The sequence below is a fragment of the Dermacentor silvarum genome, chromosome 1 (assembly GCF_013339745.2).
Source record: "Dermacentor silvarum isolate Dsil-2018 chromosome 1, BIME_Dsil_1.4, whole genome shotgun sequence".
In the NCBI taxonomy this organism is placed as follows: Eukaryota; Metazoa; Arthropoda; class Arachnida; order Ixodida; family Ixodidae; genus Dermacentor; species Dermacentor silvarum.
Window position 1 is genome coordinate 8,229,626 of NC_051154.1, and position 15,559 is coordinate 8,245,184.

The 15,559-nt window shown below is 46.4% G+C and overlaps 1 protein-coding gene across 6 annotated transcripts in view; it reads right to left on the reverse strand.

Annotated features, from left to right (window-relative positions):
* Nucleotides 1–15,559, reverse strand: part of LOC119456455 (uncharacterized protein ZK1073.1-like) — a 187,279-nt gene that overhangs the window by 32,955 nt on the left and 138,765 nt on the right. For 5 of the 6 annotated variants that reach the window (XM_037718285.2, XM_037718278.2, XM_037718261.2 and 2 more), the window contains one exon: nt 3,294–3,405. In XM_037718285.2, coding sequence (XP_037574213.1) covers nt 3,294–3,405 — 112 coding nt within the window. The remainder of the gene's footprint in view (nt 1–3,293; nt 3,406–15,559) is intronic. The other variant, XM_037718253.2, reaches the window with a different exon arrangement.

A 15,559-nucleotide genomic window follows, 5' to 3' on the forward strand; every position in this document is an offset into this window, starting at 1 on the left:
CTACTTTTGAACGCTCAACTATAGCCTCGAACCACGCGAAGGTCAGACCACACGCACGCTTGGCAGCGCACGCTCACTCCTGATTGGAAGGCCTTCGCTAATGAGCTATTGATAGCGCTTCAAAATGCGCAAGTTTGATGTGCTGGTGCAGGACAAAGCCGGTCCGCGTAGCACAGCCAGATAGCAGCACACGAGCGCGAGCGTGCACTCTAGTGTCGTGCACACGCTGCAGTTGCATGTAGCTGCGGTCTGCTACACGTAGCATAGATGCCGCGACGAGTCTGAGCGCCCTGTGGCTCACTGAAGACAGCCGCGTTTGGTTTACGTTTGGCGCGTCGTAAGGTATGTTCAGACTGCGGTCGTAACGTTAGCAAAGCGCGCATCTGTCATAAAGACCGTATCGCGCGTTAAGGTATGTTCAGACTGCGGTCGTAACGTTAGCAAAGCGCGCATCTGCCATAAAGACCGTATCGCGCGTTACAAGCGTTAAGATAGTTAACAACACCGATCAGTCACAACGTGGGCTGGCCAGTCACGTCTCATGGATTTCAACACGGCACCTGTAAACAGACTACGCACACAACTACGCACACTACTCGAACTACGCACACAAGCTACTACGCACACACGCAGCCATGTCCGTTGGGCCGTTGCTCTAACTGGGGATCCCGATAGTCGCGTCACCGGAAATTTAAAACCGAAACTGCGGCGCTTATTGGCCACGCCGTAATTGTCGTATCTGTATGAAACGTAAAAGTAGCGGGCCTTCCAACAATTACGCTCGCGTGCGTGACGACTGTTGCGCTCTTAACGCTTCATACGATTGTAGTCTGAACAATTTAGTTACGCTTTTTGCGTTTGCGCTTCCGTTTCTTGCGAAATATCTGCACATTACGTACGTAGTCTGAACGTACCTGTAGGCGCCAAAATCGGAAATAGTGGCGTCTACGTGGACACCCGAAATCAAATTTCACCTGCGCGCAACGGTGACGTTCAGTAGGCGGAGCGTTGTGGTCGTAGTGCAAGGCAGTGTAGAAGGAGCGGAAGCACCGCGAACGGTATGTTTGATTGCTAATAACTTTGCTTTCGCTGAACGCATTGAAGAACTCGTATGCGTGAAATAGTCTAATTTAACTTCAAATGCACTTTTCGACTTCGATAAAAAGTGGTTGAGGGTTCAGGGCCCCTTTAACTGAGAGAAGATGGGAAATGCGCTTTAACCAATTGATCGATGTCCCGACTTGGGAACTTCCGAAATCGGAAGGTTTCCTTCTATGATGTCCTTTGATGTTTACTGTAACCAAGCTAGCGCGTGCTGAGTCGTGACACACACATCCATAAGAGCCTAGCTCACGTCGGTTTTCTATATCGTCAAAGTGAGCTTATAGTGTCTGCCCTTTGGTGTTGAAACTAGAGAGGAACACGACAGAAATGAAAAAGCAAATATACTTTGATACATTTTTTTCATCTGGTATCAGCTCGGGTCGTGTGATGACAAACACAGGTTCCATGTGTCTCAAGTCAGCGGGTGTTCTTAAATGTTTGATGTGAAGTTTTGCGACAATTAGCCAAATCCATATCGTCAAAGAAGTTTAAATTTATTTCCTCTTTTTATGCGCCACTGCAAGCTGCTTCTTAGCGAATCCATTGAGCAGCAGCAGCCGCATCAAAACACGGGCACAACGTTCGTCGGGGAACGCCAGCTACTCTCTTTTCATGCTTCATTTGATTTGTATCATGCTAAGGCATACGCGATGCATGTATATAGTACACGATTTCACAAGAAGAATGGATTGAGTAGCTTAACATTGATGCTCGACTCCTTGGCTAAGGTAACGTTTACATCGCCTCAAAGCAACAGCAGGGCTTGGAGAAACGCTGCAGCTACGGATTATATATCATACCACCTGTTCTAAATACGTTTACCTAAATACAAGTAATGGGGTGTCTCCGTTCGAATGCAGCCATCGGGGCAGGGAGTTGAAGCTGCGACGTCGTGTTCAACAGGCGAATGACATATATAGATCCACCGAACTTCGAGCCAGTCACCGCTTTGTATTTTTTATTTAAAAAACCCTGCGTTCTCTCTGCAGAACTTGAGGTTCCTTAGTGCTTCGCGACACAGACGGAAGCCACTAATAAACCTGACGCTTGCGCGGCGCGACATTCTAGAAGACAGGCCACGGGGCGACGAACACCGCAGCTTATACACCTTCTCTACTGAGAACAAAACAATGCAACATGGTTTTTTTCGCATATAACAGATAACCGATGACAGGAGATAATCCTGAGGACAGTTCAACGAAATCGGAGATGATCGTTTTAATGTTAGTAGCCATGTTTGGACACTTTCCGCTGTCTATGCCGGTATCTAGTCGCTTTCCTTTGACGCCAACAGCCGCTTATCAATGAAGCTCTTTGACTTCGGTCGCTGGGCCATTGGCTACGTGCCGCACTTCATTGACAAGAAAAAGTCTTTAAAATTTAGCCGGTGCTGGTGCGAATCGAACTCTTGTCTGAATTCACACACGTGCGGACTTCGCTGGATGGCGCAGCGTGTCCCGAGGAGTAACCCGGCTTCAGTACATGTTTCATACAGGACGTGTTTCTGCTGTTGCAATGCGGTCCGTTGCTGCATTGCTTCAATGCTAATCGCATCCACTTCGACAGTCATTCTGAGACAGTTTCGGCCCATTTTTCTTTTATTTCGCGCGCGGGAACTGTCTAATGTCTCAAGTTTGGCAATTTTAAATATTTTCCTGCCAATATTAAAAATAACGGCACGTAAGACATTTTAAATATACCCTGCAGCGCATTTAGCACGTAGCACAGTATGCCAAAAAAATCTTGAAGCTCGCGGTAACAAGATACAAAACAATATCGCCAGAAAAGGGTAATTTTTGAGGCGTTTGGAGTCAAGTTTGCTACTTCTTGTGTCGTAGGCTTGTGCAGATATTTAATTTCTTTCATTTCCATTAATAACGTTTTGAAAGGTAGGTATAAAAAGCACAAAAGCATAGAAAATGATATTAATATTTTTAGACCGTCACAAAGTCGGAACATACAGCGATTGCGTAAGTCGCATTTTCCACCTTTTCTCAGTTAACATATTTTTTTTGTGCTGAAACGAAGGCGTGTGCTGAAAAAATAACATATGTTCCGATGCGTGCTGAAATTTCGCTATGCTATATAAAAATTTTGTTGAAATCAAAGGTCGTCGGGACCTCCCTCGTTTTCTAAGCACAACCAGTCTAGCGGTTTGCAACAACACACACGTAAAACGTATTGCGTACTTCATGTAAGACTCGACGTAGCGTTTCAGGTTCCTTGGGTTGATCTGCTTCTTCAATTTCTCGGTGTAGTCAGAGATGAGGCGCTCCTTGTTGTCGACCATCTCCAGTTGCTGCGTGCGCAAGGGAGCACATGCTTTAAATTTGGCCCAGATTTTGCAAGTCGAGACATGAGGGCGCTCATCATAAGTGTCGTGGGAATATGAAAAAATCGTTGAGCAGACACACACAACAAGCGCCCGTGTATATCGTTTTTACGTTGCCCAATACTAAAAAGAAAGAAAAATACCAGCTCTGCACCAGATTTTTATTTCATCTGCCCACTTATATCAACTACACAGCTAACTTTTTCTACTTGGCTCCATGACCTTGACGCAAGTGAAATACTCACAGTGCTGAGAAACACCAAAGTGAAACGTTTCTCGCACGCTGGGTTTTTACTTGGTTGCCTTTCTTTGGCGAAAAACATAAATGGGCCTACGTAGCTACCATGAGATGAACTTTTTTTCCACGCGCGCCGCAAAAACCACTTGGTGGTTTATGAACGCTCGCTGCAAGACTAGTTCAGTTAATGCATGTTAATCAGAAAGAAAGAAAATTGCAAAGCAGCACAAACGGAAGAACAAAATAGCACAAAAATTCCCAGGTTTTTCACAATTAGGAAGGGCAGAAACATCCCAGTGAAAACACCTCGTCCATAAGACATCCGAATCATGTCCCATTGTACATGTACCATGTCGGATACAAATAGGACATCTGTTGGACGTCCAGTTTCGGGTATCCTACCCCAGACGGCCCAAAAATATCGCACGTGGACCTGTTTTGACATACACGTGAATATTTGCCTTCCAAATGTGGCTTTCTCTTTGAGTTTCATTGTAATAGAATTATCTTTTCTGGCATGCTCGAATTACAATCCGAAACAATCATGTGTGCGGCTCGTGTGTACGCCGTACTTAACAAATTTTCTGACGGAATTCACTCTGAGAACTTCAATTAGTTCAATGAGGCACTTGCGCTTGGCGGAAGGCGTTGAAGATTGAGGAGTGCACACTTGCGTGTGCGCGTAACGTGAATACAATAGAGTTTTAGGTTAGGGAGCGCAAGCCGCACCCAAACGTTAGGAGATGCAAACTCCATTGTGGGCCTTTTGCGCTTTTTTGTGCTCGCTTTGGGTTCTTTTGTACGCCCAGCGGTTTGCATCCCCCAATGCTCGGGTACGCCTAGCGTCCCCTAATCTAAAGCTCTCGAATGTATCTGTTCTTGATGCGTGGGCGCTGTGCCCGTGGCATGTCACACAGCGTGTACTGGGACCGTAATGAACACTACGGCAAACACTGTGCAAAAAGGCCTGGGATATATCTGTAAGCGGTACGCAGCATCTCCCTATAATGTACCTCGTGGACATGCAAGGGATGCCAAAGAAAGTGTCCTGGACATCCATGTCCTGGCAGTGGATGTCCATAGCATATCCATAGGACATCAGTGTTGTCACTGGGACATCAGCCGTTGTTCTTCATTCTCGAGAGAATACAAACATACCAAATGTCCCAGATCCCTGAGTAAATTTAGAGAAGCTCCCGAAATAGCGATGCACCACTTTCCGACATTCGTGTTTATTTTCAAAAAACTAACTAACTTTCAGAGTGCATCTGGGCTCATGTCGGCAATAACCGATGCCTGAAATCATACGTAGCTCAGGACATATTTTAAGCAAGTGAAATTAAAAAGATTAACGGAGCCGAGACCATGATCAGACAGGGATTCAGTTTGAAAAGTTCTATATCGCCCTATTGTTCACTTAAAATTTTGCAAACTTGGGCTACCGATGTAACCAAACTCAAAATTTAAGAGTTTTTCGTAAGCTTCTGAGACTGAAAATTTCAATTATGCGTCCACTAGGGCCGGAGATCCACGGCATAGAAAAAGAAAATGTGCAGAGACCGTCGAGAGAGATTGCCTGGAAAGCTATTCGCTTTATTAAAGGAATGATGCGCTCGACGCCGCGCATATTGTTTCAGTGAGGATACTTAGGTAGCGTTTGCTTTTCAATTGCGCAATTCGGTAGAGAACGGAGCCGCTTTGAGCACATCTGTAGCCGTATAGTATAGGTGGCTATACATAAATGTTGAGACATTATGCTTAAAAATCTTGAAGCCCTCTTTACGCAATGCCTCACGGCGTTAAGTTTCCCAGAGAACTGGAAGAATGCCAAGATTATGCTAATCCATAAGAATGGCGACGTTAAAGAATTGAACAATTATAAGCCCATTAGCTTGCTTTCAGTATTGTACAAAATATTCCCCAAGATCATCTACAATAGAATTAGGGCAACACTTGAATCAATCAAGAGAACAGGCTGGCTTCAGGATATTCTACAATAGATCACGTCCACGTCATCGATTAGTTAATTGGGAAACCTGCGGAATACAATCAACCTCTCTATATGGCTTTCATAAATCATGAAAAGACATTTGATTCAGTAGAGATACCAGCAGTCATGGAGGCATTGTGTAATCAAGGAATAAAGAAGGCATACGTGAATAGCTTGGGTAATATCTACAAGAATTCCACACCTGCCTTACTTCTCCACAAGTAGAAAATTTCCTATCAAGAGAGGGGTCAGGAAAAGAGACACAATCTCTCAAATGCTATTCACTGCATGTTTAAAAGAAGTATTCAAACTATAAGACTGGAAAGGCGAAGAAGTAAGGATAAACGGCAAATATCTCAACAACCTTCGGTTTGCAGATGACATTGCCCTGTTCATCAGCACTGGGGATGAATTGCAACAAATGATTGAGGACCTTAACCGAGAAAGTGTAAGAGTGGGGTTGAAGATTAATATGTGGAAGACAAAGTTAATGTTCAATAGCCTGGCAAGGGAACTCAGGATCGCCAGTCAGCCTCTAGAGTGTGTGCAGGGGTACGCTTGTCTAAGTTAATTACTCACAGGGGTCCCTGGTCATAAGAAAGAATTTTAGAGAAGAATAAAATTGATTTGGAGTGCATACGGCAGGCATTGCCAAATCCTGACTGGGAGCTTACCACTGTCGTTGAAAAGAAAAGCGTACAATCCCTGCATTCTACTGGTGCTAAAATACGGGACAGAAACTTGGAGGTTAGCAAAGAAGCTAGGGAACAAGTTAAGGACCGCACAAAGAGCGATGGAACGAAAAATCTTAGGACTAACGTTAAGAGACAGGAAGAGAGCGGTGTGGATCAGAGAACAAACGGGGAAAGCCGATATTCTAGTTGACATTAGGAGAAAACAAAATGGAGCTGGGCAGGCCATGTATTGCTAGGGTAGATAACCTGTGGAGCATTAGAGCTACAGAATGGGTGCCAAGAGAAGGGAAGCGCAGTCGAGGACGACCGAAAATTAGGTGGGGTGATGAAATGAGAAAATTTGCAGGGGCAAGTTGAAATCAGCTAGCGCAAGACGGGAAATTTGAGATTGCTGGGAGAGGCTTCGTCCTGCAGTGGATATAACAGACAGGCTGACGATTCGTCATACGTGTGTTCTCTTCAACGGCAGGCGACTGCCACCACCTTCCTCCCTCGCGACAGCGCACGCCTTTCAAAGAGCTATATTAGTTGGCGTTCGGCGACGAACGCGCCTAGGGAGCCTTCGTACAAACACTTTCAAGCACTCAACAAGGCTTTCGTATCGAGGATTTCGAAACGCGCCCGGAAACTTGGCTGTGCGAAAGCACGTGCCTTTGCCCCGGCGCTTTTGTATCGAAGGCCCAACCACCGACCACGAAAACGGACGAAATAGCAAAATAAGACTGTTTGCTTTAAAACACTCAACACAGAACGTTTAATTCAAAGCATTAGGTGTTTGTGATTGAGACGGCGTGATTTATGCCCTGCTGAGAGTACAAACACGCTAGAGAGTTGACCGACTGGAGGGCCGGTGCTGCGGCCATGTCGCATGGACGCTTTTTTTGGTGACATCGCTTACAAGTATAGATTTCACAGCATTATGTCACTGGTTTACAGTTGCTAAGCTAAAAAAGTGAGAGCGACCGTTGGTATTGAGACTTCCGGTGAAATCACTATGCAACTTCAGTACGTCGAAGGGTAAGTGCAAAATTTTAAGCGTGGCTTATGTATTCATGCTAATTCTCCGGAATTTTTTGTAAATTTATTGCAGCGAGTTGATATCGCATGCAAACATTACACAGGCAAAAAGCAATACATGTCACCTTTGAAATAACAAAAAAGCAAGATTTGTATGAGCAGTATACATGCCAATTATTGCTAATTTTTCGTAAACTTTACAAATTGGGGCCCGTTCTACGATTTTACGAATGCTACGCCATGTTTCACACACAAAAAAGGATTCTGTACGCGAAAGCGCCCTAAAGGTGGTGAAAGATGAATGGGTGGCGCCAGATTGGGGAAAAAATGCATGCATGCATGCATGCAAAAAAAAAAATTACTTCTGATGGTACTTTAGCCCCCTTCTTTCGCAGCGTGATACATCATGTACCAGCAGGCTACTTGGTTCAAGAAAGCGTTTGCTGTATATTTTATAAAGAACGCAAAATTTGTTTCTTATTTTGTTGGTAATTTGGCGGTCATCAGAAACAGCGACAGAAAAGTCGCTGAAAAGGTCACTGTGATCTACAAACAACGTGTTACTTGTTTTCTGCTGTGCCAGGTTTGCTGCTGCTTGTATGCTGCGTCTAAATCGTCGTTAATAAAGTGTGTATGTATGGCACATAAGGTGTGTGCCCAGGGCAAATATTTTAACAATGCATGCCAACACCGTCTCCCTTCCCATCGACCACGGTGTTATAACGAATTTTAAAGTTCACAGGTTGGCAGGAATGGCTTATGTGACTAGCAGTGGACGCCTCCACGGGGACAAATGGCTGTGCAGCGAGCGGCGTTCGCACGACGTCGGTAAAGGATTCACGCGGGTAAATGACACTGTAGTTGGCATTAAGAAGCGTTTAAGTTTGCCAGGTCATGTATTGTGCAGAACAGATGGCGGTTGGCCTGTTTTGAATGACAAGAGAAATGAAACGACGGTGGCCGAAGATTTGCTTAGATTAAGAGACAAGGTCTCCTAATGGCAATAGAAATTGGCCTATGATGGTTTCAGAAACCCCAAACATGTCCAGCCAAGCCTTGACGAAGCATGCCTGGCATCGGAGACCCTCGTATAACGTCACCAGAGATGGGGTGCCAGAAATGAAAGACCCGTTTAGTTTAACTAAATTCATGCCCCGAAGTGCTGACCTGGAATCCACAACACTTCTCGATTTTCAGACTGCCCCGTGCACTGAGTGACCACTGCTGCGGCGACAATAGTTAGACATCGTCGTAAGCACTGCGACTTTTTCGTCTTATCGAAACGGAAAGGCCCGGCTGCTGCGTGTCAAATGCGCCGACAGTTACATCAGCTGACGGCCATGTGGAGCGCCCGCAATCACTCTTGCCTGCGGACTGATTCCAAGAGTGCCAGCATGATGAAATGTGCAAGATGCTGTCACAGAGACACAAGCAACACATGTAACACAACAGCACACGACGCCACAGGAGAATCAAGATGCAACGAAACAACATCTTCATGCGACAAGGGTCCGCTGGTTAAGAAAAGTATGTCAATTTTGACCGGCTTGCAGCAATTCGGACAATGCAAGCACACAGAGTGCGTCACGAGAAACGCATCGTAAAGATGAAGCATGGCATGACATAAAGTTGTTTGAGTCACTTTTGGCGAAAAAAAAAAAAGACACGTTTTACCCCCCGTCAGACGAGCAAATTTAGTAAAACTTCGAGCGAGTGCGCTTCTCTGCGCTGAGAGTCACTTCGGCGGCGTGGTGCTAGATGGCAAAACGAAGAGCCATTCGGGATTGATGACAATGACGATCTATGAAGCCATAAGAGTTGATGTGATTGTCAGCATTTTGAGCATTAGAAACGGTTGCTGTTTTATTTTAAAAATGCTTATGTACAAGAACCTCCGCCGTCAAAAATACAAGTACGCTCATCTAATTAACACATATACTTGTTTTGAGCGACTACAAGCACGGAAGATACCCAGAAACCACAGGGGCTACGTTTACACAAACCCGACGCTAGCGGGTCAAGTCAGAAATACGGCTAACCGAGCCCGACGTGAGCGCGTTCACGTGAATAAGCTTCTGTCTGAACAACGACGGCACACAGCGTCGAGTCGGGACATCGACTCGACGAGATAGGCGTTTGAACTGGGCTTCCGGTTCCCGCTGCCTTCTGCAACAGCTCTATTGATAAGTTTTATCGCTACGATGAGGTTGCGCTGCCCAGCACTTGTCTTTGCTTTGTCCTAATACTGTTTGCGCTGCCGCGGCGTACAAATCGCGACGTCACATACATATTTCAGCCCGACAAGCCGACGTGACCCGCTTCTGTCGGGTTCATGTAAACGCCCTGAGGGTCAAAATGGCGAAATCCGCCGAAAATGAACGTTTCAAGCGTTTTGTTGGCTTCACTGATGTCACAAAGACGCTCATAATATTCGAAGGGACGAGAAAGTGGTCTTATAATTAGTGCCGACTCAGCTGTGAGCATTTATTTATTTATTCTTACATCATTGCTATCTAGCACTCGAACGCAGCGACCTCTAACACACGCGCTGGCAAGTGCCACAGCAGGCGTCCTTTCCGTCTGAGACTAACGGCGAAGTGCACTCGCTCCAAGTGTCACTGACTGGGGTATCAGCTGAATGAAGGCAATACACACGGCGCGAAGCCTCAGCGCAAACACAGGCCCGAGCCAAATACATGCACTTGATAGCGCCTCATTCTCGTGCCACTCTTACAGGCCCAATGGCGGAATGCCGGGCCGCCTGCTCAGTGCCTCGCCAGCATGAAGCCGAGTTTAGGGTGGTTAGCGTCCCTAACCAGCCGCCCTGTCGTTGAAGCAGCAACGTTTGTGCTCTTGGTATGAATCAGACTGCATACGTCAACTATGCAGTTGAAAGCAAAAAGCGCATGAATATGTACTGCTTTCTACTTGTTGATACGTAAAAGTGCGGTAACGCCATACAAGGCGACTTCGTGGCAAGAAAAGTGTGCAAGAGTTGCAGCCATATAACATATCAAACAAAGACCTAACTGCTTTGAGTTCATAAAGAAAGATAGTGCGTCGAAAAGTGCAACTCTGATCAATATTACAGTCCAAGACACTTTCGCAAAGAACTCTGGCAGAATTTTGAGCCTGGCGACTGAGCAACTGTTTTGTGTCTTACGAGCCCGTGTCACGAGCCCTCCGCGCCTGGGGCTGAGCAATGCGGCGCTTTAATTCTACTCTCCGGTACTCCGGTAGCCAGGCGGTGTGCGAACCAATGACGAAACACTGTGAATGGACTCAATATGCAAGCAGCACTCGAACAGACACGCCACCGAGTTTTCTTGCGCACGGTCTGATTGCACGCTTATTCTGCACCTAATCAATAGCGGGCGGCGAGTGTAATTGACAATCATTGTTTTCTAGTGGCTTTTTATTTCTGAAGATGAGATAACCAGCAGTAGTTAGATTTCTCATAAAAATTTGCTGACAAATGTTTTTGTGAGAATAAGGGTGGTATAAGTGAATTTGAAATTCCGGGTGAGACGCACCGTTTCAAGAAAGTGCAGCTATCTAAGGTTACTCGCGACCTCGAGTGCGAAATTGTGATATCGTGCCTGGTCTATATACGTGGTGACCTTACTGCATTCTGGTTAAATCTGGCAGTCCCAGAAAACGTTTTTTTTTAGTAACTGAGGAACGCCAAAGGCAAGTTATTTCTATGTAATGGATGGGCGTTTGATGCACCAATTCGCAGTGTCCGGCGTGTGCGCAGTGTCCGTCCGGCGCGAATTGCCATCACAAGGCAACTGCCATGGGCACTTGCGAGCACGGTTCGAAACCTATTATAAGGTCGCAATACGGCTTGAGATTGGGCTCTTGTTCAAGCCGCTGATCGAGATTAAGACAGTAAGTTTCAATGGCTGTTTAAAGATTCTTCCTCACAACAATGCGCCTCACCACGTGGTTGATGAGGGGATACTTTGACGTAGGGCTTTTGGACGCTGGGCTGTTTGACACGGATAGGCCACTCGCGACCAACACACTAAATCTGTGCAAACATTACGTCGCCAGGTTTGACCGACGACGGCACTGAGCGGCTACATTCGCAGCGGGTGGTAAAGAGCAGGGTGAACAAGATTTACCTCCTGCAGATCCAGTTGCACAGGGCCACAAGATGAGCAAGGTTAAAAAAAGAGGAGCACAAAAAGCGAAAAGGGAGAAAACAAAAAGCAGACAACAGTTAGACACTCGGCAGCAGAGAACTCAGGGTGACGAGAAAGTAGAGACAACAGCACGCTAGCGACACACACAATACCACACATCTTTTTTTTTGCTCAGTGAGTGCCTCAGTGCGTTCGCAGCGCGCACCAATAAACGGACTTTTTTCTTTCTGGCAGGCAATAAAGGCCAACATGTGCAGAACGAGCACAAAGTGCGAACACAGGTGTCAGCTCAACACATCTTCAGTTTGCTTCTTATCCCATCTCTGAAGACAAATACCACACTTAGCCCAGGAAATATAAAACAACCGTACTTATTGCTTTTGAGGCCGAGGTCCAGCAGCACATCTTGCGCCTTCGCCATGGCACTTGAGGCGCTGCAGGCAGTGTCCGCAGCGGGCGTGACGGGTGCTACTGACACATGACAGCTTCGCAGTCGCATTTGATCGCTATGTGCAACTGGGGTTCAGTTGGGTGGCGTTTTTTATGCGCTGTAGTTGCAAAAGCGTGCTTTGAAAACCCTTATTTGCGCTCACGAAGCATTAGGAAGGTTAGCACTGGCGGCTTTATTTCTGTCGCGAAGTAAATCTACTTTAATGATCGCAAGCTGCGGTGCTTTTGTAACATTTATTTAGGAAAATGTTGAGATTCTAAGTTGCGAGAGTGAGCTTCAGGTTGCTTTGAACCCTGTCTCGGCACACGACAAAAGCGCAGAGGCGTTTTTGCAAAGCTCACGTCACAGAGTGGCGGGCATGCGGGCTCTCCCAGGGAGAGCCGCTAGGGCCTTAGGCGCCGCTTCTCCATATTCACGCAAGGTGACGTTACTCCCGCTGCGCCGAGAGAAAAGCTTTATTCGCGATTGTTGCTAAAGCTGACATGGTGAAAAGGGCCTCGCTCCGGGTAGCGGCCGGGCGCTCTAAGGACGTTGTTGCGTTGGTTTAGAAGAACAGCAGCGCTTAATTCGCGAATAAGTACCTGGAAAAGCAATAAATTATGGGGTCACGTTACAGCACCGCGGCTATGAGAGACACCGTGATGAGAGAGCGCTCAGGACTAGATTCGAGCCCCTGGGATTCCTTGACGTGCAACTATATCAAGTGCGGCCTGGACTCCAACCCGCGGCAACAGAACGCCACAGCCGGTCTGGAGAAGTGAAATACCGACAGCACGAATCGCTGTATAAAGCAGCGTCTGTCGCAGCCACAGTGTTGCATTTCGTCATCCGAGCCACCGATGATTTGGACAAAACAGGTGTCATGCCGTTGATTTGGTCGACTTGCAGAGGTTAAAAATAAGGGACTCAATCCCCACAGAATTAGTTACATTAAGCGATACCCTACTGAAACATATTTTAGACATTGTAGGAACTCTGCCATATGGGGCGTACGAGCACGACACTCTGCGACTAACGAGTTAAGAAGCCGCTATATTTTAATTAGGTATCAGAGACGGTCGATAATTGCCAGACATGCTGATATCCCCAACACGATGTTATGACATCACAGTTTGATGAGAACGTTATCACCTCACCCGCAATGACAACAGTTTCATTGGAATCGAGCCCGCGAACTCAGCAGCAGCCACTGAGTCACCGCAGCGGGCTTGCGTCATCAAAGGCTGTCTTGTCTGGAATCATTGTGGCCACGCTCGCTACAGCAGCTCATCCACTGTTAGTGTGCTTCCATAAGATGCCAGGAGCAATTTTGATTCTGTAATCATTCGTTCGGTCGTGTGACTGGGTTGAAGGGGTGCAGGCCATCGGAGCTGCTTAGCCCATTCATTGGCTGCGAAATCGGTGTGATTTTTCTATTGAGCTGTATATAAATAAAGGGTTAAAATTGAAATACTTGATCATTTCCAGATAATACTGACGCGTGTACATTTTTTTCCAGCAAGAAAAGTGTTGTCATTGCTTCAGCGTCACTACTTTGCTGGCAGCCCAAGTGATAGGCGGCCATCTGGACAGAGCACGCGTCATGCTTCACCGGTGGGAACGTTGTCTTCGGTGCCATACGTGAATAAAAAACAGTTCACATATGCATTCTTCAGATGTTTGTTTCTAGAAATCGAGTTCGCCCATTGCAGAGTACCACAATAAGTCTGTAACAAGATAACCTTGATTTGCAGGCGACTTTGTTCAAGCCACGTCGTGCACTAGCGAATCATGCAAATGTTTCTGTGGAGATGATATGTGCTGCACTTAGCAGGTCTCTCATGAGAATAGCATCTATCAATTGCCACATTTTGCGCGTAGCTCCTGCCCTACAAATGGCACAAGTGACGAAAAAGGTAAACGGAAAAGCTTTGTCAGCAGGCAATTGCAGTTATCCTAGGGACTTGTAAGCGTCGCTGTCACATTCGTATAAATTAGACGTCCGCTCCAAAAGTTGCGGGAGCTGTCGACTGCATTCCACAATTGGCGTGGCACTTGTACGTATTGCATAGACAAGGCAGCATTTGACAGCCATGCTATACCTGTTCGTGATACGCATACATGGACGAGTACATTAGATTTAGTTTTGCAGCTGATATTGAAGATAAAGTTGAAAATGACAAAAAAACATCAATTAGAACAGAAGAGCATGCCGTGGCTCACTGAGCCATACCACATCTTGGGTAGCGGTAAACAGCCAGACAAGACTTCCAGCCAGGGGAACAAAGCACTTTTCTCGAGCACACATAGTGCACAGAGAATAACGCGAAAAATACTGCCTCAATTTTCAGACAAACAGCATGGGTGCACTGGCAGACGATAAATAATGATGCATTCTATCTGGCGCGGCAGACACAGGAGACACAAGCAAGTTCATCGCTCTAGCTTCAAACCACGTCATTCGAAGACCTCTCTGTGCTACAGGTGCCAATGTAGCGATCTTTCTGTCGGAAATAAATTGGGAAGTAAACAAATAAATATATCACTCATAGACGTTTATTTCTGTCCCAATAAATCAGCTCTAGAGCACAAGCCTATGGATAGTTTTATTTGCGAACAGCGCTTCGGCTTGGAAAGCAGCTCGCAGCAGTGACGCGTGGCCGACAGAGGTTAAAGCGGAGGCCTTGAAAGCATGTCGGAGATGCCCCTAAGCCTCTGACGCGCAGGTTCATCGCGTGCACCAGCGATTGCTGTGTTTGCACTTTGTGGCTTGTCGGACCCCAGAAGCCTGATGCTGGTTACCGGACGTGACGACGTCACTGGGACAATCACTGGCAATGAAGCTGACCGACGACGAACAGTGGATTGTTGCAGCAGTGCAGACATTTAAGAAAACATTTTATGCGCATCATGGTTAAACTGTCCCGAAACAAATATGGCTCACAGCGTACAGCCAGTAGAGCTCGTGAAATCTGGTATAACCGATTAAGATGCACGACACGCATAACTAGCCATGGCTGGCTCAAGGCTCGACACAAGATCACAAACATTGCAGAGATGACAGCGCCGAACTTGAGGCATTGATTTTTTGTTATATACAGGTCGGAAAAACCTAGTCAGGGACACAAGGGACGGGTGGAAAGAAACGGCTGCGAGCAGGATAACACCGGCTGCTTTATACCAGTTGGGCGAAGACACTTTGCGTGGGCACTTTTTTAGCCTGGCATGACAGGCTGTGAGACCACTTGTTTTCATGTCTCTGTGTTTCATATTCTCCCGACACAATTAAGCTTAATTTTTGTGGTCATCAACCCAAAACAAGCACTTGCCAGGCTTAGCCCCCACCCCGGGAAGTGGCTGCATTTGTGCCAATATCTGCGGGACTAATTCCGTTACAATTGAAACGTGGCAAAAAAGAGAGAGAGAGAGAAAAAAAACTGCGACCACATTTCACAATTCAATGGCAGGCCGTCAGTAGGCCATAATACATTTCTCGTTAAAATTTCCCATTCACTTTTTCATCTATCTGACGCAGCTTATTATTTGGATTGAGACTTAAGCAGCGGAAGGGGTGAAAGAACGGCGGCTCAGGTGCGGGCTGGGGT